A 27,134-nucleotide genomic window follows, 5' to 3' on the forward strand; every position below is an offset into this window, starting at 1 on the left:
TATCCTTGAAGAGGAGAGAATTTTCTTGCACTTTTTCACTCTCCCATACCTAATGTGGAAGCCATATATGGTAAGCCTTAATAGAAGCTTAGCAAGCATCATGATGGTAGCCAGTAAGGGCAGCACCTTCCAGGCAGATCTTATTTGATATGTTGAAAATTTAAGTTGTCATGGGAACCCACATCACCTAGTACACTGGCCCCAGCTCATTTCACCCAGAATATGAAAGAAAAGCTTTCTGTTTATTGCAGGGTAAAAGGTTCAAATTACTCCAAATCATGGAGTTAGATGGTTAAAGGGATTCTAGAAGCTGTATATAGCATGAACAGGCAGGAATATGAATTTCAGGGTTAGACAAACCTAAACATCAACCCTGATTTTTTCTTTTACCAGCTATAGGATATCAGATCAGTTCTTTCATTTGTGAAATTATAGTCATTGTGAGATAGAAACTATTTACATAAAATACTTAACCCATTGAAGATGCTCAAAATACAGGGTCTTATTTGTTGTTGTGTTATTACCGGCCTTAAGCCAATCTAATTCCCCCAGAGAAGAGGACCTATTATTGATTACAATATACCAGAACTTTTTCTGGACATTGATCATTGAATTGTCTTCTTAAAGAATAAGATCTAGAACCTCGACTTTGTCCCAGTCTGGTTCTTCTCTTCTGTCTGCACTTTTCAAAATTTCCATTAAGAGAAAATACAGTGCTCCTCTACTTGGTTTCTTTTAAGCTGCCCCTTTTCCTCCCTTGTAGCTAATAGCATATAAAAGGTAATGGTTTGCATATGTAAAAATTGTTTGAAAGGCCTGAGGCAGAGCTCTATTTTTTTCCCTTTCCTTTTTTTTTTTTTTAAGCACAGCAGGAAGGATAAATAATAACCATCTGTCTAGTCTGCCAGTTGAAGATTTGTATTGGAGGAAATAAGCCAAGCTGGCTTCTAGAGATTTCCAGGTGTGGGAAGGGCCAGGTTTTATAGGGCTTCCAGTGGATTCTGATGGTTACACAGCCAGCCCTCCTGTCTGCCCCCACTAATGACTTGAAATCAGTGGTCTTCAGAAAAGGCTGCATGTTAGAGCCACCTGGGGAGCTTTAAAACTTACTAGTGCTCAGGTGTCACACCAGACCAATTAAATCACAAACGTGGGGGATGTGGGGGTGGGGGGGGGAAGAGACCCACTTCAGCAGTTTAAAAAAAAAATCCCCTAGATGATTCTAAAGTGAAACCAGGGTAGAGGATTACTGATTTAAAACAAAGGCTATTGGCCTCATTGGATTTACTGAATGAAGATTTTGTGAGAAGGAAGCTAATATGGGTCAAATATCTATAAAGGACAGTCATTTCCCATATTATCTAAAGAATAACCTGTGAGGTAGAAATTATCCCCATTTGACAGACCAAGAGTAGATGAAAGCCTATGTTTCCAACTCATTCATTCATTCATTCTGAGAATATGTGTTAGGTGCTTTCTAAAGGCTAGGCATTGTCCTAGGTACTATGTCAAAACACTGACCAGGAAAGAGTCCTTTCAAAGTGAGTGCATTCTTGTAATGAGGGCCAACAGACACACACAAAAAAAACAATGCCAGGTCTGATTAAGTGCTGTAAACATGATGTCAGTTATGGGGGTGGCAATTACTAACTTGATAGGGAATTCACCCAAGGCCTTTGAAGAGGTGATAATTAAGTAGAACCCTGAGCAGAGGGGAGTCAAGGGAGCAAGTAAGAAAAATATCTGGGGAAAGTGCATTTGAGGAAAATGTTACAGCAAGTAGAAGGCCTCCAGGCAAGAGTGCTTAGGCAGAACAAGAAGGGAAGAAAAGTGGGTTAAGTGTTCATGGAACTAAAGGGTATCATGGGCCATGTCATGTGACTAAAGTTTTATTTATTTTTTTTCTTTCCAGCATTCATTTCTTCCCTGGTGATTCTCCCTTTACTACCTCCTCTGGCAAAAGCAACTGTATTTTGTTTTGTGGGGCTCACTCTTCCCTCTTTACAGTGTGCATTGTGGTTTAGTAGGGTTGACCTCCAGTTCCAATTCTAAGCTTGGTCTCTGACTAATTTAAGTTTGTCATTGTACCCTCATATCCCTCACATCAATTTTGGTTCTAAGATGGGCATAAAACTCAATCTGAGCTTCTGGATGGAGAGAAGATAACTGCTGCTTATAGATAGTAAAGGTTCCTCCACCTTGGCAGCACCTACCAAAATAGTGCTGTGTCATAGCAACCTTAGCTTTTCTGTTATTGTGAAAGGAGTGCTTGGAGTAGTCAGGGGAGTGTCACATGAAGCCCAAAGATGATGCCCACACCAGGTAAAGCAGAACAGAGAACCCAAAGAAGGAAAGCACATTGCTAATTTGGACATTTGAATGGCTAGATCAAAGATCTTGCTGCTATGAGACATTTCAGCCAAATAATCCACTATATCTTTATTGGGTAAACCAAGTGAGTTGGCCTTTATATCCCTTTAATGTAAATAGTTGTAACTAGTAATTATATGGATTTCTTTCCTTAATAAAACAGAGGCCAATTTGTCACCATTTTTATGTTTTATGTCTATAGTGATAAGTTTTTATGAATGTTGGAGGGAACTCAATGAACCTTTGTGGCTACTTTTCATTCCCTCCAAATTTTCCCCTCCAAGTTTTTTCAGTTTGACTCCTTGCTTACATATTCTCCTTCTTTGCTTCCTCACTCAGTCTCTGAAATGAGGAGATTCAAATTTGGAGCCATACATAATTTTTGGGAAATACCTTTGATCTTAGACCATACCATGTTTGGTGGATCCTAAACTCTTTTTTTTTTTTTTTTTTCTTAATGGGAGTTCATAGCATTTCTTGGATCTGTGGCTTGAGATCTTTCATCACTTTTGGAAATTTCTCCTAATTTCCTCAAGTATTGCTTTAGATCTATTCTCTTCCTCTTGCGCTTCTATGATTTCAGTTACATGTATGTTGGATAGTGTCACCATTCCCTAGATATCTCTTACATATTTTTTTTCATATATTCCATATTTATTTCTTATTGATATTTCAATTTGGATATTTTCTACTGAACTATATTTTAATTAACTAATCTGTCTTCAGCTTTGTCCAATCTTCTCTTAATCTCTTTGAGTTTTAAAAATATAGTTTTAATATTTTTCAGTTTATATAGTCCATTCAATTCCTTTTGTAGGTTCTAAAATTCTTTGTTGAAAATTCTCCATTTTTCATTCATTTTCTTGAACATAATTAATTACAGTTATTTCAAAATCTGTTTTCTGCTTGCATTGTTACTGATATTTTTAAATAGAAACTGAAAACTCCATATGAAACACACAGAGCTTTAGTGTAATGTTTCTTCTTGATTCCTACAAAGGATCAAGAGGACCTTTTCATCCTTCTGTTTGGTAGTTTAATTTGAATTCCAAGTAAAAGGCTTCAAACAAATATTCTTATGTATTTTTATTTACTCTTCTAGTTGTTCTTGCCAAGAGATTTGGTCAGCGGCTAATTAGTCTAATCTTGTCATTAGTGCAAATCACTGATATCGAGTATTTATGTGAAAATCATATATGTACATTAAAGAATAAGGGTGCAGGATTTTTATGATAACAAAGGAGATGAAGTTTATAATAAAAGGCAGCATATATAAAATGAGTAATTTTGACCAAGTTATCATAGCACCTTTGAGTCAAAAGAAGAAAATGTACAATTTTATATACACCTAATGAGTAAGTTTCTTTTTTGTATGATCCTCTTCCCTTTTAAAACATTTGCTTGTGGGCAAGAGAACATACAAATAAAATGGCTCACTCCGTACTTCAGAACACTTAACAATCTTAGTCCTAGTGATATAGAAATGGGAAGAGACCAAGATATTAACTTAGTAGGCAGTAAACTATCACACAAAGTGACAACAGCAACATCACCTCAACAACCTTGTTGCTCTGGAGAGTCTCACATGGACTAAAGGGTTAGGAAGCTGGCATGTGCCTGTAATTGCAATGGCTCAGGAGGCTGAGCAACAGGATTATAAGTTCGAAGCCAGCCTCAGCAACTTAGCAAGGCCCTGAGCCCCGTCTCTAAATAAAAACACGAAAAAGGCTGGGGATATGGCTCAGTGGTTAAGTGCTCCTGGGTTCAATTCCCAGTACCAGAAAAAAAAATGATATATTGCCTATGTTGTTTATCAGATTCACAGTCACTCTGTCAGATCAACAGAACAGGTTTTCTTTCTTCCCTGCCCTTTTCCTTACTTTTCCCCCCTTTCTCTCTCTCCTTCCCTTCCTTCCTTCTTTCTTAATTTCTCTTTCTCAGTTTTAGAGATGAGAAAAAAATAAGTTGGAGTGAAGTAAAACAAGTGATCCACACAAGGTGATTTAGTTGCAAAAGTGATACTTCAACCTGTATTTTACATACTATCCAGCTATGCTATGTGCTATGAACTAAGTTGTGTTACCCAACATTTATGTATTGAAGTCCTAATGCCCAGTACTTTGAAATGTGACTGTGTTTGGAGACAGTGTCTTTAAAGAGTTGAATAAATTTAAATGAGACTGTTAAGGTAGGTCCCAATCTAATCTGACTGGGTATTCTTATGAGAAGAGGAAATCTGGACGCCGAGAGACACCAGGGATGCACCCACACAGAGGCCATGTGTGGATACAGCAAGAATCTGTCCAGAATTGGGGCGTGGTTTTAAATATTCTTAGCACTAGCTATGTGTGAAACTTCAGAGGTTAGGTTAACAGCCACAGGCATACCTTCAGTAGCCTCTGTATCCATATTGACTATATAGTTTTTTTCTTTCTTTGAATTGTTTTTAATAAATAATCAGGTAGTTTGTAGAACAACAGGTATACTAACCCTGAGATTAAACGCAAGGAAACAAAGAGATTCGAGCACAGCCACCTTCTTAGAGGTTTGAACTCCAAACCAAGTGAAACTTTTAGAACCAGCTGTATGTCACCTCTGAAATCCTTTCTCCAGGTTACTTGGCATTTTCTTAGATCCTGTGTAGGGGCACTAGTTCCTAGATTTTGATGTAGTGTGCATTTCTCTTTGTTCTTTCAGCCTGAAGGGTGAAGCTGCTTTCTACAGTTACTAAGGTCGGGATTACCTCGTTGTGGTGGATTGAATTTGTCCCCAAAGAATATCCATGTCCTCTCCACCGGTACCTGTGGATCTGCCTTTAGTTGAAAATAGCCTTTGTGAATGTAAACAAGTTGAAATCATTCTAGATTAGTGTGGGCGTGAAATTCAATGACTGGTGTCTTTATAAGAGAAAAAAGAGGGATATTTGGATACAGAGACCTAGAGGTAAAATGAACAAAGCTATGTAAAGACATGGACCAAGATTGGAGTTACACAGTAACAAGCCAAGAGAGGCCTGGGACCACTGGAAATTGAAAGGGGCAAGAAAAGACTCTTTCCTAGAATCTTTGGAGGGGGCATGGATCTAATAACACCTTAATGCTCTAGTCTTCAGAACTGTGTGAGAAGATATATCTGTTTTTTCTGCAATTTGTTACAGCAGCTTGGAAAAATGAATACATTCTTCATTCCCTTTTTTATTCTTTCAGCCTGTGATATTCATATAACCAATCCACTGTAATGAATCCCTCTGATTGAAATACCTAGTAAATTTTCTGCTTTTCTACTTGGATGCAGACTGATATATTCATTCTCTCTCTCTCTCTCTCTCTCTCTCTCTCTCTCTCTCTCTCTCTCTCTCTCCCCCACCCCCCCCCCTTATATTTTGATTCAAAGGCAGTCTGTAAGTATTTGATGGTTGTAGTAAATAGAAAAACTACAACAGTGGATTGATATCAATGTAAATTTTTTTCACCTGTCATATTTAAAACTTGCAAATTGCTAAATATTTTGCCCAGTTCATTTTGATAAATTCACTTAGTAATATGTCTTGGAAATCTTCCTGTAGCTGTTTGGTAATATAATTTTACAATTACTTAATTTTATCAATTGGTTGTATTGTGATCTAACTAAATGGTCCCCAAAGGATCATTTGACTTTTTCCATTGAAAAAATTACCAAAAAAACACTGTACTAGATACACACACATGTACACACACATACAAACATATATTTTGAATTTTTTTTAGTGAGACAAGTAGAATAAATACCTGGCAGTAGGATTCCTAGATCAAAGGTACTATGCCACTGATATTTAATAATACCAACTTATTCTGTAAGTGTGCTGCACTCATCTTAAAGGGCTACCACTAGAGTATGCCTTGTGATAAAACTTGAAGAATTATTCCTTTTATAACCCAACTGGCCTAAAAGAATATGCAATAAGGCAATTCCCACTCCTATTTTTCCTTCATTGATGAGCCATCTACATTTCTGGGAGGAATGAAACGAAGCCCAGAGAGTAAACCACTCATGCTAAGCAGCATTATTAACAATAGTGCTGCTCTCAGGAGCAGCAAAATTATGGAACTCACCTGGAGGCAAACCAGACAACAAATCAGAAGAAGCTCTGCTCAGCAACTCAACAAAATTCTGCCATCTGTGTAAGAAAAAGAAACATAATATTGCTGATCAATATCGTTGCCCTGGAAGTATATGCAGCAAAGCACTAAATTTATACTGGTTGGTAGAGTGATGTTGAAAGAACTTTTTGATATCTGTGTCATTCCTGGTTCAATGTAGGAAATAAACTAATTTATTTCTATTAGAAAGTATAGGGAATTGAGTTCCCCACCATCCCAATCATTGCAAGGCTAGGATATCACAGATTGGTGCTAAGAATTGGGTCAGGACTCAGAAAATGTGGTTCAAAGATTGAGGAACCACAGGACAATCTGGCTGATGTCTCAGTTGCTGCTAGTCATGAAGTTGATGACTGTAGTACCAGGTATATTCTGGCCACTGGAAAAACTATGTTGATACACTATAAGAAAGTAAATACCTAAACTGGCTCTGCACCTCTATCCCTCCTCCCCCTCTTCTGCCTCTTAAATCTTATCTAATTGCATTTCATTAAATAAGTTAGATCAATTTTGAAATCTTTGTGTCAAGGGGATTCCAGAAATGTTGAAATGTTCCTTTTGGCCTTCAGGATTATGGAAGAACTGCAACACAGAAGAGGATGGAGAAAGGTGTTAGGGGAGAGATAAAGGGGACAGATAAATATTATCTAGTAGGTGATATTTAGTAAATTGCCCAAGATGAAATTGCATTGGGCAATATGTCTGAAAGTGTCAATCAAGTAGTTATTAAAAGCTTAAAAGTACTCCAGCAAAGCTTTGGTAGAAGAGACCACTAATATGTGTTTGCTGTTATGGTTTAGATATGAGGTGCCCCCCAAAAGCTCATGTGTGAGACAATGCAAGAAGGCTTAGACTAGGTGAAATGATTGGGTTATAAAAGTCTTAACCCTATTAGTGAATTAATTCTCTGATAGGAATTAACTTGATGGTAATTGTAGGCAGGTAGGATGTGGCTGGAAGATGTTGGTCCCTGGGGGCTTGCCTTTGGGATATATATTTTGTCTTCGTTAAGTGGAACTCTCTCTCTCTCTGCTCTCTGGCACCATGTTCCTAGCTCTGCCACAAACTTCTTCCATGATGCTCTACTTCATCCCAGGTCCTGAGTAATGAAGTTAACAATCATGGACTGAGACCTCTGAAATAGTCAGTCCCCAAAACCTTTTTGTTCTTGTTCTTTCAGAATTTTTGGCCACAATAGTGAAAAAGCTGACTAAAACGTTTGCCTAATACCACCCTCTATTTAAATATAAATATGCTCTTCTTTGGAGTAATAAGCACCCACTTTCTGCACATATTATGGTTAGGACTATATTTAAAGTCTCATATCCTGCTTCAGCCAGTGTTCAGACGGACCTTTTCTAATTAATCTCAATCTGTCACTTACACTATAACTTCCCTTCTCCCCTCTCTTTTTTTCCCCCTCTGTCTCAATCTCTGTCTTAAATTTTTGGTTTTGGTCCTTCTTGAAGGTTTATTTTTTCTTCAGTTTTCTGAATTAATATTCTTTAAAAAGAGTCTTTTTTTTTTTTTTTTTTTTGCTAGTGTTAGCAAAAGACAGGTTTTCTTGCTAGGTACCAAATTGCAAATAATATTAATTCTGATCTTTGTCTTGCCTATCATAAGAAGTTCAGCAAAAATAAAGAGGGAGTTTTGAAATACTTGTTCTGGGTTTTCTCAAAGCGTTCTAATGTCATGTGATTTTATTCTATTTATATAAAAATGATTTCTTAAATATGTACCTAATTCATTTTGTTTTCCATCATAAAACTTTTTCTATACACAATATCATGAATCAGAAACATTCTTTGGTCAATATATGTGCTCTGATAAGAATTTTAGAAACGTGTCCTTCAGAGCTTCACGTCAGGTGTGGTGTGCAGTGTGGCAAGTCAGATAAGCTGGTGACTTTACCAGCTGCTACAGGTCTAGGAAGGTAAAAGAAAATTGGAAAAGAAGTAGCACTCTCTAACACTGATAATCATATAGAGATATGACATTAGCACAGTTCTGGAAATAAATTGCAAAGAAGCATTTCCTGTTATCTGCTCTCCTTATAATGGCTTTCTAGACCCTCTTAGGAAGACTAGGGCTTATGCCAAGAGCATCTTCCCATCCTTTGATAACAAAGCTCAACAACCCAACACCTAGGTCCATTAACACTTGCACACGTCCTATTGTTCTCAGGGTTGTCAGGAGCTATCAGGTAGTGATCTTCTAGATGTCATATATGAGGTAAGGTCCTTGGATAAAATGGCACCACAAACTCTCTTGCTCCTTCTTAATCATATGCTAAGAGTGGGGTAAGAAGATTTGGGGAAATTTTCAAAGTACTGAAGTTGAGCATCGTCTTATTTAAATGACATATAAAGACTTATGTGACTACTAACATTCTAAAGAGCCTTCCAGTAAAATATTCCCTTTCTCTCCATTTTTTTTCCATTACTCCAAGACCTTCAAAGAGACACTCATGATTTAAATGGGTTTATGGGTTCCACTGTCAGGAGGAGTGACAGTGTCAAGTCCCCACTGATAGTGTCAAGTCAGAGAGGTTGGGACTGGAGAATAAGGCCTGTGAGCCTAGTTCTAGATTCAGGTAAACATGAGTTCAAACTCTAAGTGAGTTTGTCAAGTTAACAATAGCGTTTAGCGAGTGATCCAAGTACTTTCTGTTCATTATTTCATTCAATGGAGATAGCCACCCTATGAGATAAGTAAATGACTTGACCAAGAACACATGGATTGCAGGGGCATCCAGGATTACACCCTGGCTGTTTGACTCCAAATCCACATGGATTTATGCAATTTGGCTTCAGTTACATGTTTTTACTCTTTGAAATTCCATGGGTGTGGCTTTAGTATTTTCTAAAATTTATTATTGCAGAAGTCTGTCTGAGGTCGGCCAGATTTTTGTCCATTGATAATTATATTTTTTCCCATTATTTGCTGTAGTTTAGTTTTATTCTGTTTTTGGCCAGGATCTTTGACTTATTTTCTTTGTCTTAATAATACAAAAGTTTTATTGGGATAGACATGGGTACATTTTTTTCTTCCATAATTTCTCAGAGTTCATGGTGAGACCTTCAATCTGTATACTTTTTTTTTCCAGCAGTTTTCAAAATTTTTCAGTTGTGGTCATGGTTTGAGTGGGTCCCCCAAGGATTTGTATGCTGGAATCTGGGTCCTCAGTGTGGAGGTGCTGAAGCAGTAGAACTCTAAGGGGTGGAACCTAGTGGAAGGGGATTAGGTTAACTGGGGGCATCTCCTTTGGAAGTGATGTATAGCTCTGGGAATCTGGTTAATTTCCTCGAGAGTGCGTTGTTCTAAGACTGTCCTCCTCACTCCTTGACCTTTGTTCTCACCATGTGTCCTCTTGCTTTCACAAATATTCCCACAATGATGCCATCTGCTATGATACAGCCAAGAGCCCCCCCACACACACACACACCAGAGGCCCAACAGAGGAGGCAGTCTGATCTTGAACTTTCACCTTCTAATACTGCTGGCTCAATAAGCCGTTTTTCTTTATGAAGTACCCAAATTCAGATATTTTGTGATAGCAACAGAAAATGAACTAATGTAATTGAGAGTTTCATTTTTATTTTTTCTCCAATTTTTTTAAATTCCCTTTTCCACAATACCAAGTCCTCTTAGGTTGCATCTCTACTATTCTCATTTTATATCTACTATTCTCTCTCATTTCCTTCTCTGTTCTTTTTCTTCCCTACCTTTTGCAGAAGTCCCTTAAGTTTGACATTACACATTTTCCTCTAGTGTTAATTTCACTTCTTATTGATTCCTGGTTACCTTTTAATTTGCCTAGAGAAGCTTTAGCTTCCTTGATACCATCTGTATTTCCCCAAATTCTTTCTAATTTCTTCTGTTCATTTTTTGTGCTTTTTAAATTTGATTTTTATAGATCTTAAAAATCTCATTATACTTATTACTTTTTAATTCAATTCCGTAGAGACAACGGCTTCTTATATACTGCATAGAATCACTGTGCTTTCCTAAATTATTTTTCTAATTTCTAGAGTAGATCATTTCTAAGCTTGGTTGAGATTTGGAGCCTGCAGGATGATGATTCCCTTTCACATTCTGCGGTATTTTCTTAAATGTTGGTGTTTTTTCTTTACTGGGCTTCAAATGAGGATCTCCTCACATTCACTGTGACCCACAGTTAAGCTGTCTTGCTTTCCTGTGACTGTGTTCCCTGCTCACTTGAACCTCCAGTCAAGGATAGAAGGCAACCCCATTCCATACTGATTTCTCTTAGTCACTCGCCTCATACACCTTGGTAGAATGGAGGTGGGATCTTTTCAACCACATTCGTTGAGTACCAGACACTTCAGATTGGTGCAGTATGTCGTATTTTATATACCTATTAGTGTAAACAACTACCATCGGTCTCCTTTTCTCCATTCTAACTCCCATGACTTAATTTTCAGGAATTATACTTCACCATGTGCAAACACCATACATAACCTGGGTTTCCTTTCTCTCCTTGCTCATCTTAACTTTTTGCTCTGTCGTTTTGGGGAGTCATACAGGATATATCTGTATCTCTGAATAGGTACAGAAAAGTGATGTGTGGGTAAATACACAGGTGTGTTTCTTTGGGTAGGGAGGGGTGGGGAAAGAGAAGCAGGGAACAGAAGAACTCAGACTGCTACTATAAACAGCGCCTTTGCAATTTCCTAGTTGGCTAAGACTTGTGGTCTCCAAACCAAAGGGAAGGCCATGGTGAAGGGAGAAAGTATCTTCCACATTTCTTAGAGGCAAGCAGGGTGAAGTGTGGGGCAGGCAACTCATTGATTTTCCCACATTGCAGAAACTCATAGAGGAGGTTCCTGCTAGATCCTGACACTAGAGTTCCTGTTAGTGAGTTTTTCTGCTTATGTGTTTTGGGCCTTTTTCTTTCTTTGTAGGAATTTTTGTCAGGTGCTGTTAAGCAGATGCCTTTTGATAAAAAAGCCTTGTATGAATAAACAAAACAAACCTAAATATACTAAGCACACAAGATGTGGGCTATTTTATTGAAAGGCCCTTGAAAATCTTGGTGAAGCTAGTTTCAGGTGGCATGTTCTTCTAGCGGCTTCATACAGGCTTATGTCAAAAGGTATGCCAGCAACCACCTCCCAAGTCCAATCATTATCTTTCTCCACCTCCTGAAATGTATTCTCCAGCCATGAGGAAAAGTTTGTGGTAATCCAAACTTGCCAAGCTTTGCTTGTGTTTCTGTCTTTGCACCTACTGCTCTTTCTCTCTGAAATATTTCTCCCGTCTCTCGCTCTGTTAGCTCCTATGAATCCCATTAAGCTCAGCTGAGCCATAGCATAGAACAATGCTGAGAAGTCAACTCTATCCAAACTTCCAGAATCAGAAATTATGTCCCAGGATTTAAAAAATTTAGGCATTATAGCCGTGCCTTTCAGACTTCTGAAATTTCCAACTTTAGAAGTTTCTGAGGGATTACAGAATATGCTAGATGGAGAAAACAGCTAGAAAGGAGGCTGCCTAGGAGTCTATTATCCTATAGGACCATGTTAGTTTGCGAGGACTATGTTATGGTCTGAGTCTATGGAATACTCACCTCCAAGGTATTAGGAGGTGGGAGTCTTTGAAAAGTGTTTAGGTTATGGGGCAGAGCCCTCTTGAATGGGATCAGTGTCCATATAAAAGAAGCTCAAGAGAGACCCACTCATTCTCCCTGCCATGTAAGGTCACAGTGGAAAGAAAGCCATCTAGAAGGAAGCAGACCTTCCCAGGCACCGAATCTGCCTACATCCTAGAATTCCCATCTCCAGAACTGTGGAATAAAAGGCTTTTTTTTTTTTTTTTTTAATAAGCCACCTAGTTTATAGTGTTTTGTTATGGAAGCCCAAACGGACTAAGACAGGCTGCCACAATGAGACACCACAGACCATGTGGCTTCAACAGAAATTTCTCACAGTTTTGGAGGTCAAAAGTCCAGATCAGGGTATGGGTAGAGGGCAAGAGTTACCCAATTCCTCAGATCCAGAATTGTGTTCAGCACCAAGCCCAAGTGTGAAGCCAGCTCTGGGACTCAGGCAATTTTCCCCAAACACCTGTGCCTTAGCCACAATCTTGTAAAAGTTTGTGAGTATTGTAGGGCAAGTAGGAATGTTGCTATAGTACAGTGACTAAGCCCCCAAACTCTGAAACCAGAGGGTCTGCATTTGGCTTAGCCTTATTGATGAATTCAGGTATGGATTACATATAGGTTTTAATCTCTCTGTGTTTCTTCATTTGAAAAATATTAGTGCTCACCTCATGGGGCAGGTGCAAGGATTAAAAGAATTAATATTTATAAGGTGCTTAGAATATTTCTTGAAATACATTTAGCACTAAGTAAGTGTGGGCTATAACTAATAATAATAACAATTATTATTATTATTATTATTATTATTATTAGAATGTAGAATGGAAAAGCTAGGTCTAATTTCTATAGCCCAACCAATGTGCAGGCCATACCACATCTCTAATAGCTCTTGGCTAACCCTTTCCTATTCCCTTTACAAAGTAATTGCTGAATCAGACACCTCATGTTTCCTTTATCTCCCGAAATCCTCTGGTAGTTCCTGGGATTAGCAAAACGGGTCCTTTTCAACCTAATTGCACTCTCAATAATGGGCCAGATGTGTATGATAAGTCCTACTTGTGGCTGTGTCAATGGCTCCATCTATTCACGAAGCTTCCATAGAGGCTTCATTATTCCTCCCCACCCCACCAACACAATTTGGCTCGTGTGCATGTGTTTTAAACTGGTTTGAAGCATTTAATTTTGCCAATACAATTTTAGAGTATTAGTTTGCCTCCTGTTCTCTCTCTGCTGTCCTTAATTACCACTTATTACAAAGTCACACAGAAACATTAAATGCAAATTCTGACTTACATGTTCCTGGCCAAGAACAGGGATAATAATTTTTACCAACACAACCTGAACTCATTTTACATAAGGGTGATTCAGAGTCGAGATTTGAAATCGTAATCAAGTCTTTCTCAAAATCGCCTTACCCTGGCAGTCATTCACTAATGTCGCTGCTAATTGGTAGGCAAATGGCAAAAAACAAAATCTCAATGTTAAAAACAAGAACAACAACAACAACTATTTTGTTACCGGGCTCACAAAATTGCTCTCCTTGTCAGCTCTTGCAACATGACAGTTTAAGAAGGGAACGCAACTCATTTTATTTGGTTAGATGGGGCTAATCCCACATCACCATAATCCCTCCTGATGTTTTATTGATTCTAAAGGACATTTAATCAGGAAGCAGCTCAGCACTAGAATCCTGCTAATTAGCAAGCAGCCACATTCCAAATGGGTTCCCAATTGAACAGCAGATTAATGGACAATATGTACTAAAATAATGATTCGTGCATTCAGCTCCTAAAATGTGTGTCTAAATTGCATCTTTAATCTCTTAAGGATATAGATTTGCATACAAAGCCCTTAACGAAATGGATTTAATTCAACAGAAGAAGCTTTAGCCAATGACTGTTTAAGGATGAAACAGGTTTATCTCTTATAAATGCAATTCTTCGTTGGTTCTCATGGTTTTGATGTCCTTGAATATTCAAAGGTCAAAGACAAGTAAATAAAAAAAAATTAGCATGTTTCTCTGATTTTCCCAAAAGCAGTGGAAATTGAGAATTTTGATATAATAAAAAGCAGCTTCCCCTCACTTGCCCCCCATTCTCTCTTGATCTCATATTCCTAATTCATGGAATATTGGTTTGGACCCCAGCTTTTAATCAACTAATGTCTATTGAGTCTCCACTATATACCAGGGACAATGTGAGCTTTGAAACATGCTCTTTCTGCCTTTAGATTGGAGCCATTTGAGGACTCTCAATTTCAGCTTCCTGCTTTTCCACTTAGCTCTGAGCTCACTCTCCTGATTTTTTTGTTTAACCATGTCTCTTACCTTTACCCAATCACCTGTAAGATTTTAGAGAAGGGAAATTCCTATGTGCTAAGCTGTTCCACTGAAAATACACTTACTGTGTTCGAACTCCTGGCCTCATTATTAATTTAACCATTTAATCATTGATTGATGCTCCCTGCTATGGTTTGGATATGAGGTGTCCTCCTAAAGCTCATATGTGAGACAATGCAAGAATGTTCAGAGGTGAAATGATTAGATTCCAAGAACTGTAGTTTCATCAGTGATTTAATAGGCTTGAATGGATTAACTGGGTGGCAACTGTGGACAGGTAAGGTGTGACTCATGAGTTGAGCTCTCTCTGCTTCTGGGCTGTTATGAACTGAGAAGGTTTCTTCCACTGTGCCCTTCCACCAAGATATTCTGCCTCATCTTGGACCTAGAGCAATGGAGTTGTCTGATCATGGACTGATTATTTGACCCCAAGAACCAAAATAATCTTCCTTCTCTAAGTCGTTCTTGTCAGGTGTTTTGGTTAGAGTGACACAAAGCTGACCAAAACACTCCACATAACCTTCACTCCACTTTATTTTTCTGCATTGCTCTTGTTGCCATATGACATACTATATATTCTAACTCACTTACTATTTCTCTTCTTCTCCCCACCAGAATATATAAACTTCATGAGGGAAAGGCTTTGTTTTAGTCATATCTGTATTCCCAGTGTCTAGAGTAGTGTTTGGTATGTAGCAGGCAATCAATAAATGTTAAATGAATGAATAAGTGATTTCATCACATTCTTATAACTACCAGGAGTCAGTACTAGGATATATGTTGGGAATACAGTGTGAGCAAATAAGTCACACTGCCCATCATTAGGGAGGGCACTATTGTAAATAGCAAACTAATATCAGACAAATAAATACATAATTACAAATATCAGTGTTAGGAAATAAAAGGACTGGGTTCTGTGAGAGTACTCAGCAGAAGGAACCGGATGTTGATGAGATGGTTAGGGAAGGTGTCCTTCAATTTGACTGTGAGCTAGGGACTGGGAAGAATTCACATACTGCCATCCCTGAGAGTATCTCAACACATTATTCTTCACCTAATTCAGTTCAAGTACATAAATATTTATTATAATAATATTTATTGTGCAAGGCACTGCTGTAGACAGTGCCTGCGTGAGTGAATAAAACAAAGATCCTGAATATCTTGGCATTATATATTCTGCTGTTTGTTAGGGAGAGACATATGACAATAAATAAAATAAATCAGCAAATGGCCCAATTTATGAGTAGTTGAAGAAGACAAGAGAAGAAAACAAAAGTAGAGCGGGTTAAAAGGAACAAGAAGTATGGGAGGTGATAAATTTGAATAGGGGAGTTAGTGTTGGCCTTGTCTCACTGATAAGGAGTTATTTGAACAAAAAGTTGAAGAAAGGGAAGAGGTTGGCAGGAGGACATCTGAGCCGTAAAGAGCATTATAGGTGGAGGAGACATTCAGAGGATAGGTGCCCAGGTGGATCTTTGCCTGGTCCATCTGAGAAAGATAAGGTTTACAGTATAACTGGAACAGAATGGGCAAAGTAGCTTTTAGATGGAGCCAGAGAGATGATGGGGGAGCAGATCATATAGAACTCTTTATAAGAACTTTTCTTCCCTGAGTGATAGGTGCCTTTGAAGTCTTTGGGGGCAGAGCAATGATGTATACTATTTTAGTTTTTTTTATTGGTTCTTTTTAGTTATACATGATAGTAGAATCCATTTTGATATAATTATACAAATATGAAATATGTCTTATTCTAATTAGGAAACCATTCTTGTGGATGTACATCATGGTTGGATTCACTGTGGTGTATTCATATATGTACACAGGAAAATTATGTCAGATTCATTCCACTGTCTTTGCTTTTTGTATCCCCCTTTCCTTCCCTTCATTCCCTTTGTCTCATCTACTGAACTTCTATTCTACCCCCACCTCTTACTGTAGGGTACCTACTATGTATCAGTAAAAACATTTGACCTTTGGTTTTTTTAGGGGGTTGGCTTATTTCACTTAGCATGATACTCTCCAGATCCATCCACTTACTGGCCAATGTCACAAAGTCATTCTTCTTAATAATTGAGTAGTATCTGATTGTGTATATATGCCATATTTTCTGTATCCATTCATCTCTTGAAGAGCACTGAGGTTGGCTCCATAGCTTAGGTCTTGTGAATTGTGCTGCTATAACTATTGATGTGGCTACATTACTGTAGTATGCTGATTTTAAATCCTTTGGATATATACTGAGGAGTGGGATAACTGGGTCAAATGGTGATTCCATTCCTAGTTTTTGAAGAATCTCCATACTGCTTTCCAGAATGGTTGCACCAATTTGTAGTCCCACCAATGTATGAGTGAGAATGTGAGTACCCTTTTCCCCATATTCTCACCAACATTTACTGTTGCTTGTATTCTTAATAATTTCCATTCTGGAGTGAGAAGAAATCTCGTAGTTTTAATTTCATTTCTCCAATTGCTAGAAATGTTGAACATTTTTTCATATATTTGTTGACCATTCATATTTCTTCTTTTGGGAAGGGTCTGTTTAGTTCCTTTGCCCATTTACTGATTTGGGTTGTTGTTGTTATTATTATTATTATTATGGTGTAAGTTTTTATATATCCTGGAAATTAACGCCCCATCTGAGATGCAGGTGGCAAAGATTCTCACCCATTCTGTGGGTTCTCTTTTCATACTCTTGATTATTTACTTTGTTGTGAAGAAGATTTTTATTTTGATGCTATCCTATTATTTATTTTTTATTTTAGTTCTCGCACTTTAGGACTTTTTTTTAAGGAAGTCAGTTCCTCAGCCTATAAGTTGGAGTGTTAAGCTTATATTTTCCTCTAGTATGTGCAGGGTTTCTGCTATAGTTCCTAGGATTTTGATCCACTTGAGTTGAGTTTTTTTGCAAGGTAAGAGATGGGGATTAAATTTCATTCTACTACATAGGTATTTCCAGCTTTCTCAGCACCATTTGTTGAAGAGGCAACCTTTTCTCCAAAATATGTTCTTGGCACCTTTGTCTAGTATGAGGTAACTGTATTTATATGGATTTGTGTCTGTGTCTTCTATTCTGTTCCATTGGTCTTCTTTCCTGTTTTATGCCAATACCCTGCTGTTTTTGTTACTATAGGTCTGTAGTATAATTTAAGGTCTGGTACTGTGATGCTGCCTGTTTTGCTTTTCTCATTAAGGATTACTTTGGCTATATGGGCCTCTTATTTTTCCAAATGAATTTCATGACTGCTTTTGTTATTTCTATAAAGAATATTGGAATTTTGATGGGAATTGCATTGAATCTGTTTAGCACTTTTGGTGGTATGACCATTTTGACAATATTAATTCTGCCTATCCAATAATATGGGAGGTCTTTCCATCTTCTAAGGTCTTCCTCAATGTCTTTCATTAGTGTTCTGTAGTTTTTATTGTAGAGGTCCTTAACCTCTTTTGTTAGGTTGATTTTCAAGTCCCCCCATCCCCAGGTTATTGGGAATGGGATGTTTTTCCTAATTTCTCTTTCAGCTAATTCATCATTGGAATATAGGAATGCAATTGATTTCTGGGAATCTACTTTGTCTGACATGAATATAACGGTTCCAACTTTTTTTAGAGTTGGTGTGCTATATCTTTTTCTATCCTTTTACTTTTAGCTTGTCTATATGTTTAAATCAAAAATTGTTATTATAGAAAGCGTTTAACTAGTTCTTCCTTTACAAATGGAATCTGAAAATCTCTGCTTTTTAATTAGTACATTTGGATCATTTATACTAAAAGTAACTATTGATGTGATTATGTTTTAATCCTATCTTATTGATATTTATTTTATATTTGTCATATTTATTTTGTTTGTTACCTTTTGTCTCTGTGTGTATTGACTGTGGTTAGGCTTCCATTTTAAAATATTCTTTTAGCATCTTTAATTAATTAAAGTATTCTTTTAGCATCTTTAAAAAAAATTATAGTACTCCAGTTACAGTATAAGAGCATCATCACAGTATTTTATTTATTTTTTACTTTTCCCTCTTGTCCTTATATGATGTTATCATATATTAGACTTTTATTTATGTTATAAACTTCATACAACATTGTTCTTATTTTTGCTTTAAACATCTAATTATCTTTTAAATAGTTTTTAAAAATTAAACAAAAATGTACTATTTTATTCATCCACATATTTACTATTTCCATTCTCTTAATTCCTTCATGTAGATATAGAATAATTATTTTTGCTCCATTTGAAGAACTTATTAAAATATTTCTTGTGGTGTTGATCTGCAGATTATTAATTCACTCCTTTCTTGGGTATGTAACAAAGACTTTATGTCATATTTGTTTTATGCAATGCAACTTTTCTGAATAGAGAATTCTAGTTGATAGCTTTCTTTCAATAATGTGTAGATGTCATTCCACCGTCTTATTTCTTACATTGTTCCTAATGAGAAATCTGTTATAATTCTTAGCTTTGTCATTTGGTGTTGTTTTGGTCTCAGTGTGCTTTTTAGACTTTGTCTTTACATTGTTTTAAGAAATTTGTCTATAATGATTCTTTGGATGGTTTATTTCAAGATTTATTTTTTCTCAAGATTCATTGAACTTCTTGGGCCCATGTCTTTGTAGTTTTCTCCAAATTTAGAAAAAAATTCAGCTATTAATTGTTCAACATTCTTTTCTGTTCCCCTCTCTTTCCCTTTCTGAGATTTGAATTTTTGTACATTAAATCTGTTGATGGTGTCACAAAGCTGCAGTAATCCTTTGTTAATTTTTCCTTCATTATTCTTCATAATTAATTTTATTATGAATAGTGTTTATTTCTATGTCTTCAAGTTATTTTTATTCCATGTTTAATTTGCTATTATTTCTATCAAGAAAAATGTTAAGCATTACATTTTTAAAATAATCTATTTTATTACAATTTTAAATTTACTAAAAAAATTTAAAAATAAGACAGAAAATTATCACTCACCTTTCACCCAGTTTCCCTTTTCATCAACATCTTACCCTATTTTGGTACAATTAAGGGCCAATATTGTTACATTTCAATTAAATGAAATTTATACTTTATTTTCATATTAGATTTTATAGACTTGTCCTTTCTTCTCTAGTTTCCATCCTAGCTACTGTATTAGATTTAATCTTCCTGTCTTCTTATGTTCTTCTCGATAGTGACAATTTTTCAGATTTTCCATGGTCCTTACAATTTTGAGGAGCCCTGGTCAGCTATCCCTCTATTGTGATTGGTTTAATGTTTTTCTTATTATTATTCTGTTATTTGTTTTGAGGAAGAAGACATGTATTTTTTCTACCTATAAGCTTCATTTGTGTCTTTTTCTTTCACCCATATTTCTCATTATGTTCATGCATTCTTAATAAAAGAAAATATTTCTTTTATAGTACATATATGAAGTATATGGGGCATGGGGGTAGGAGGTATAATAGAATGAATCAGAAATTATTACCCAATGTACATGAAAGGTGTGATTCTACATTATGTATAACTAGAAGAATTATAATTTATACTCCATTTAGTTATGATGTATCAAAGTGCATTCTACTATCATGTATAACTAATTAGAACAAAAAAATCCTTGTCCATTAATTATATTAATTATATTTCTGTTTTATTAATGTACATGCTTTTATTGACTTTTCTCTTAATATTAGGTCATACTTTTCTTGCTTCTTTTCATGTCTGATAATTTTTGTATGTATGCTAGAAATTGTAAAGTTTACATAATGGATTAAAATGATTTTATTCCTTTAAAAATTCGAGAGCTTTTTTCTTGGATATATTTAAGTAGTTTGAAGAAAGTCTGATCATTTTTTTGTTTCTTTAGGGATTTTAAGATTTGTGGAGTAATTGGCCCCTCTTCAATATAATCAATACCCTTCTCAGGACCCTACTCAATGCGGCATGTGTTAAGAGGTTTTCTTCATTGACTGTTGGAAAAATGAACTATTTCTAACACTGCAAGAGATCTAAAAATTTTTCTACATCTTTATCTTGTGTTTCTGTTCTTAGCTTGGGTAGTTTCCTCAAATATATACATTACTCAATACTCTCATGAAGTCCCAATGGCAATTCTTGGAAATTTCCAGAGAAATATCTCTGGGGATTTATTTCCTCCTCCCTTCTTCTCTGTAGTGTGCATTCCATCCTCTATCTTCAGTCTTTCTGATCAGTTTTCTGATCTCCAAACTCTATTCCTTCAACTCAAGGAAACATCTAAGTTCTATTTGGCTTCTCCTTTCCTGTGCAATAAGTTGAGCTGCTCTCATTGGTTTTCCTTCTTTTAGGAATCACCATTCTATAATTCTTGATGTCCAATGTCTGAAAACATTGCATCAAATATTTTGCCCTTTTTTGTGAAGATTTTATAACTCTTGATGATTCATAATGGCTAGAAGGAGAAATTTCCTGCTTTGTTTTTCTATGACCAAGAAAACCCTTTGATCTTAATAAAAGCAAACATTCTTTAACCTGGTTTTCAAGTGACTGAAATTGATTAGGTCACACATAAAACTTGTAATCTTAAGACAGATCTCTGTGTTTGGCATCCTAGTAGAAAAATGAGAGCATAAAAAGTTGTCTTAGCTTCCTAAAATACCATAGACTGTGTGACAATAGTCTTTAAAAACATACATTTGTCTTTCACAGTTTGGGACTGAAAAATACAAGATCAAAATTTGAACAGATTTAGTTCTTGGTGAGGACCCTCTTCTTGGTTTTTAGATGGCCCCTACCTTCTTGCTGTATATGCCCTCTTACGACAAAAGAGGAAGTGTCTCCTCTTCTTGAAAAGATACCAATTCTACCTTAATGATGTCATCTAAATTCTATTACCTTTCAGGGGGCTCACCTCTTAGTATCATCCCATTGGAAGTCAAGAATTTATAATTAGGAATGGTACAAATATTTAGTCTATAACAAAAATCAACTTACTTTATTTCATCTTGGTAACCCAAGTTTTGGTGGTTAAGCAATGTTTCCAGCAGGCTCAAGGTCAGGTATAATCCATGCTTTCCACATATAGCCCTGACCTAGAAATAAGAAAAGATTTAAAGTTTTACTAGGATGAATTTCCTTTCCATAATTAGAGCCTACATGATTTTGATGGTGAATTAATACCCAGGAGTGTCTTCTATTGGATATCATTGAGGACAAGAATATCTAGTTGAATGCTTATAATCAATAAATTTTTATTTAATTGACACAGAATTTATAATTTAGAAGTTATATTAACTTTGTATAGACACCAGATGCTCAATAAATATTTTTTGATTGAATAGAGTGTCATAGTGGTTCCCAAGGATGTAATATGTTCTAGGTTCAGCTAAGAAACCAATTCAGATATCCGGTTAGTGGGTGAATGATGCTTAAATTATGCCATATTTTCATGGATGTGACAGCATATGTTGTGTGTTTATAATAATCATTTAAAAATAGACTTTGGAATCCAAGAGATCTTATTTTGTACACCAGATCAGCTGCCTGTGCCATGGGAAGTTACTTAATCTTTCTGTGTCCAATTACTTCATCTACTAAATAGGATACTTTTAATTTCCATGGATTCTGTGAAGGTTACATGAGAATGTGAATAGTTAGAATGACATTTGGTTTTTAGTAGGCATTTGAATTTTATTTAAAATAAAGAAAAGAAGGAAGGGAACGGAGTGGAAGGACAGGGAGATAGGTGAATGAGGAGGGGAGAAGAGAAATTCAGAAATGGGAGAGGAAAGAGACATGTAGAGAAGGGAGAAAGAGATGTGGGGTGGGGTGGGGGGAGAAAGAGGGAGAAAGGAAGGAAAGTAGTAAGAAAAAATTTCCTAATTCAATGTTTGTACTAAATAGTAGCTAGTAACCAAACTAAATCATCCAAACTAAACTATTGGTAGCTACTGTTATTATTTTGAAAGGAAGTTCAGTACAATGAGTATAGTAAGTGTATCTTCTAATTTTTTTTTTTGCTTTGAAACCCTGAGGCCTTGTTGACTCTAAAGAGTTTGTCATTCTTAAAGTTGGACAATTTCTAGAGAGAAAAGAACTCAGATAAAAGTAAAACTTTCAGATGCAAACCAAAGGGCTCTCACAGGACCATTATTTCTCCCCGCAATTACCTGAGGTCTAGGTACTAGGGAACTAGTCTAAAGTCCCAGAGTCCCCTGAAGTTCTCCAAACTAGCCAATCCTAAACCTGCTTGCCCTGCTTTGCTCATTATTCTTGAGAAAAACACAACAAAAGTTCTTGTCCACATTTCCCCTCTCACCCCCACTGCCTGCTGCCTGCCCTGGTGCTTCCCTGTGTGGTGCAGCAGGCCTCCTCCTTGTAGAAACTTCAAGAAATAAACCATCTTTTCAGTGACAACTGTCTCCTGATTTGCAGGTCTCACCATAACAAAATAATAATGAAACCTACATTTTAAAACAGTGTGGAGTAGCTCAATGGTAGAGCATTTGCCTAGCATGCAGGAGGCCCTGGGTTCAATCCCCAGAACTAGAAAACAAATGAACAGCCAGTCACCAAAAGTCCATCTTCACTTGTTGCTATAAAAGGAAAGACACCAAATCTGCATTTGAAGCTTGTGTCTATTACTTTTTAGGTACAGAGGAATGAAGTCAGGGAAGCTGAAAAGAGAAAAATAAAGATTGTTTTGAAACATGAAAAAAATGAACAGAGTTTACCTAAAGAATAAGGAGTTGGGGAGAATTCTAGGTAGAGGAAAAGCAAGAGTAAATAATAGGTAAAAACAATCTTGGTGCTATTGGGGAAGGTATGAGTTTTGACGTTACTCAATCTAGTATGGTTTTGCATCCTTTTCCTGTGTAGGCAGTAATTTTTTGTTACTTGCTGTGCTTTCTTACATGACAGTGGCTCAATCAGTGCTTGACCTGTGTTTCATTCATTTTCTTATCAGCACTGCCTAGCACAATTTAAAAAAATAAAGGATCAACAATTTAATACATGGATGAATGAGCGGGCAGATGAATGAGTTGAAGTCACTGGAGAGTGGAGTGTGTGTGGGTGGAGGTTGGCACAAAACAAAAAGAGGTAGAAGTTGGTTGCATTATGCCATTTGACTCCATAAATAAGAACAAAATAATCCACATGATTAGCACATATTGATGTATTTTTAAACATCAACATTAAGAGGTTATTCTAAAAACAGATCACTCACTTCTGGTAACACTAAGTTTTGCTCTTGGCTAAAATGAACAGCAGATTAGAAATGGTACATCAACGTTCCTGGAAACAGATTGATTGACAGCTACTAAGAACTGACTGCTGACAGTTGAAGAGGAGAAACAGAAACATCTACCAGAAAAGCCTTGTCATTTAGGGTTATTCAGGACGATTATTAAAATATTTCAAAGCATTAATATTCATAATGATGACCCTTAGGAAGAAAATGTTCTTCTGCTTACTAGGAAAGGTTTTCAGTTAGAAGTAAATAAAATAGCTGCTACTTAAAATAAAAAGATATGAGATGACTAAACATTTCCTCAAAATACTGCTTGAAAGAGTGGTACATACTGTCATGACTCCCTCTTTTCCTATGAGTAGTTCCATTTCCCTTTACCCAACTGCTATACTTAATTCTGTTTACCAAGTTAATAGAAACTTCTATGAGTTTACATTTTACAATTTTTTAAATTTTTTGGTACTGGGGATTGAACCCGAGGTGCTTTACCCCTGAACTATATCTACAGTCCTTTTAATTTTTTATTTTAAGACAGGGTCTCACTAAGTTGCTGGGCTGGCATTGAACTTGCTATCCTCCTGCCTCAGCCTCCCCAGTAGCTGGGATTACAGGCAAGTGCCATGGGCCTGCCTACAAATTCTTTATAGCACTAGTTATAAAGATATCTTTGTAGTGTGGGTGTGAGTCTGGGATAATCATGTCATACTCCCCCAAAACTCTTTTCTCCTTTGGCTTTATTGATCACTCCCCTATCTCCTTTTGTTATTTTTAGTCTCTCTTATTGACTTCTTTATGGCTACCTACTCTTTAACAACGCATATGTTTCTTGACCCCCTTCCTTTCTCACATTCCATTATGTCCTTGAGTAATCTTAACTATGCCCATGGCTTCCACTCCTTATGGAAGTGTCTTAAAACATTATTCAGCTTCAGCCTCTACTGATCTACCTGGGCCAGGTTGAACTCATCAATCCATCCTGTACCCCTCCAGATTACTCATTTTCTGATTCCTCTCTCAGAGAATGGCACCACCATTCAATCAGCTGCCAAGCTAATGACTTAGGAATCATTTTAATTCCTCCTAATCCAGAGCTTTCATTCAATTAGACACCAGGACCTGCTTTTCTATCTTCTTTTACCTCGATCCCTCTTATTAGTGCCTTAGTTTCAACCCTCAGAATCTCTTGCTGGATCATTGAAGCGGCCTTCAAAAAGGGTCTCTCAGCTTCTAATATTGCCCGCCTCTAACTAATTCTCCAAATAATATCAGGATGCTCTTTTTTAAAATTTCAAATTCGATCTCACCATGCACTAATTTAATATCCTTCCCTGATTACTTTGGACCTTTAGGATAAAATTCACACTCATCAGAAAGACCCTTCTCACACTGGCTCCTGCTTTCCATTCTAATAACAATTTGAGCAGGGACTTACAGGAGTCCCTGAATTAGCCCTTGTGCCAGTGCTATTTCACATGGTTCCTTTCTCCCAGAATACCTTTCTGCTCTCTTCTATTGCCCCATATTATCCTTACCCCCAATCTTTGCCAAACTCGTCTGTCCTCTAAGATTCAGTATTTGCATCATCTCCATTGTGGGCTTTCAGGCCAGGATACATTGGTGCACTTTCTCTATCTTTAAAGTCTGCGCTACCACTGTGTTTATCGCAGAATTGTGATGACACGTTGATTTTTCCCTACACTCCTGGAGAAAGAAGGAACTGAAATAATACAACCCATCATCCTCAGTGCCTAGAACACATGGAGGGAGTATCATGTTAAATGCAAGAATAGATTAAATATACCTTATTGATTGGAAAGATGCCTATTGCATTGGAGGAGGGCAGTGATTCAGAATTAATAGGAATCTTCGCTTTGACTGTTTTAGGGGAGATGCACAGATATTGAAACAACTAAGTATGGAAAAAGGGGCCTGACGAACTGCAGAAGGTCTGATGGTCCTGGCTCACTAGGTAAATTAGTGTTCCAGCTAAAGCCCTACCACAAGAATGAATTTCACATCTACAAACCTTGGTCAGCTCAGTAAAAAATTCCCTCCTGATAACAGTGAAGAAGCTACATGAACTTGAAGCCGAGAGTACTAAGAGATGAGTGGCCTGTGCTCCAGCGAGTTCTTCCTGAGAGGAAGGTCTGGCAGGAGTTTGGGAAGGGCTCCTGATGTGAAGCAGAATGAGGACGAGTTCAAGTGGTGAAGAAAGTGGGTTATGTGTAAATGGTTAAATGGAGCCTGAACACTTAGGAACTTCTTATGTTCTACAGTCCTATTGAATCTACACTTGACTTGGGTAATGTAGGTGGTTGGTAAACAAATATATGTGGATCCGTATTGTATTAGCAGTCCCACCAAAAATCATCACTATATCAAAAAAGTGCAAGAGGAATAGGAAGAGTGGGTCCAGAGAACGAAGATGACAGATACTTGATCAGTTTCCATTCTGTTCTTTGTGCCTGGTCAAAATTCATGGATTTGATGACAAGAGCTAGGGATTATCCTTGAAGGCAGTGTTTATTTATCTTGGAAGCCATAGATGGTCTGAGAACCCTTTGAAATAGTGGCTGTTTGGATATGCTTATTTTTAAATATATATTTTTATTTTCCTGGATAGAAAGCACACAGCTTTCATGAGATAATCAAGAAGGTTCACAGATCTGTCTTCTATACTCTAAGGTTAAGAACTACTAGTCAAAAGGAAAAAGCTCTCTAGTTCAGATATGGCCTTTCCCATTCTACTCTGAAGTCCTGCATCCAGGAGCAAGGAAGTGTGGTGTGGCTGCTGCTGCTTCCCTTGGGCCTCAATTTGCCTCACGTTTTGAGGAAACAAAATTCTATTTTCCATGCCTCCCAGAACTGTAATAGACTTTGAGTGAATTCCAGATGTCTTAAGAGATGCCAGATGGCTCATGAAAGGCAGAACTGCTTCAAGAAAGTGTGCCCCATTACTTTGGATCTAAACCACAAGATTGAGCTTTTGGGGAATAAGAACGCTCAAGCTCTTCCCCCATAGCCAGTGTTCGATGTGACCATCACCAGACCATGAGAGGCCCCTCTTCCTATAGGCTGTTTTGAAGTGAAATTCTCACAAAAATATCTATTTTTAATATAAGAGGGAAAGGAAGCTAATATTCAGAGCCTGGTATGTCAGGTAGTATGCTAAATACTTTCACATACTTACTTCATTTAATCCTCAGAATAGACACAGGAGGTAGCTATTTGGAACCCATTGTTTCCAGATGAAAAAAAAAAGAGACCCAAGGAGATTAAGTAAATGCATTTTAATTGTCAAGCTGTTTATGTTCCGTTCTGTGAGTATCATTTGAGGGCATTCAGGTTCATCAATGGTATTTTGTGGTTTCAAATCTAAAAAAAGAATTTCTGCTTCTTAGTCTGTTTCTAAAGATTCTCTCATGAACACAGTAACAGTTATTTATGATGGGCAGCCTCACACTCTCCAGCAC

General features: G+C 36.9%; 1 protein-coding gene across 1 annotated transcript in view; it reads right to left on the minus strand.

The window, feature by feature from the left end:
* C10H1orf87 (chromosome 10 C1orf87 homolog) overlaps positions 1-27,134 on the minus strand; it is a 77,014-nt gene that overhangs the window by 11,780 nt on the left and 38,100 nt on the right. The window contains exons 7-8 of the mRNA XM_027944894.3: positions 21,405-21,502; positions 6,462-6,526 (exon numbers count right to left, since the gene is read on the minus strand). Coding sequence (XP_027800695.2) covers positions 6,462-6,526; positions 21,405-21,502 — 163 coding nt within the window. The remainder of the gene's footprint in view (positions 1-6,461; positions 6,527-21,404; positions 21,503-27,134) is intronic.

The sequence above is a fragment of the Marmota flaviventris genome, chromosome 10 (assembly GCF_047511675.1).
Source record: "Marmota flaviventris isolate mMarFla1 chromosome 10, mMarFla1.hap1, whole genome shotgun sequence".
Lineage (NCBI taxonomy): Eukaryota > Metazoa > Chordata > Mammalia > Rodentia > Sciuridae > Marmota > Marmota flaviventris.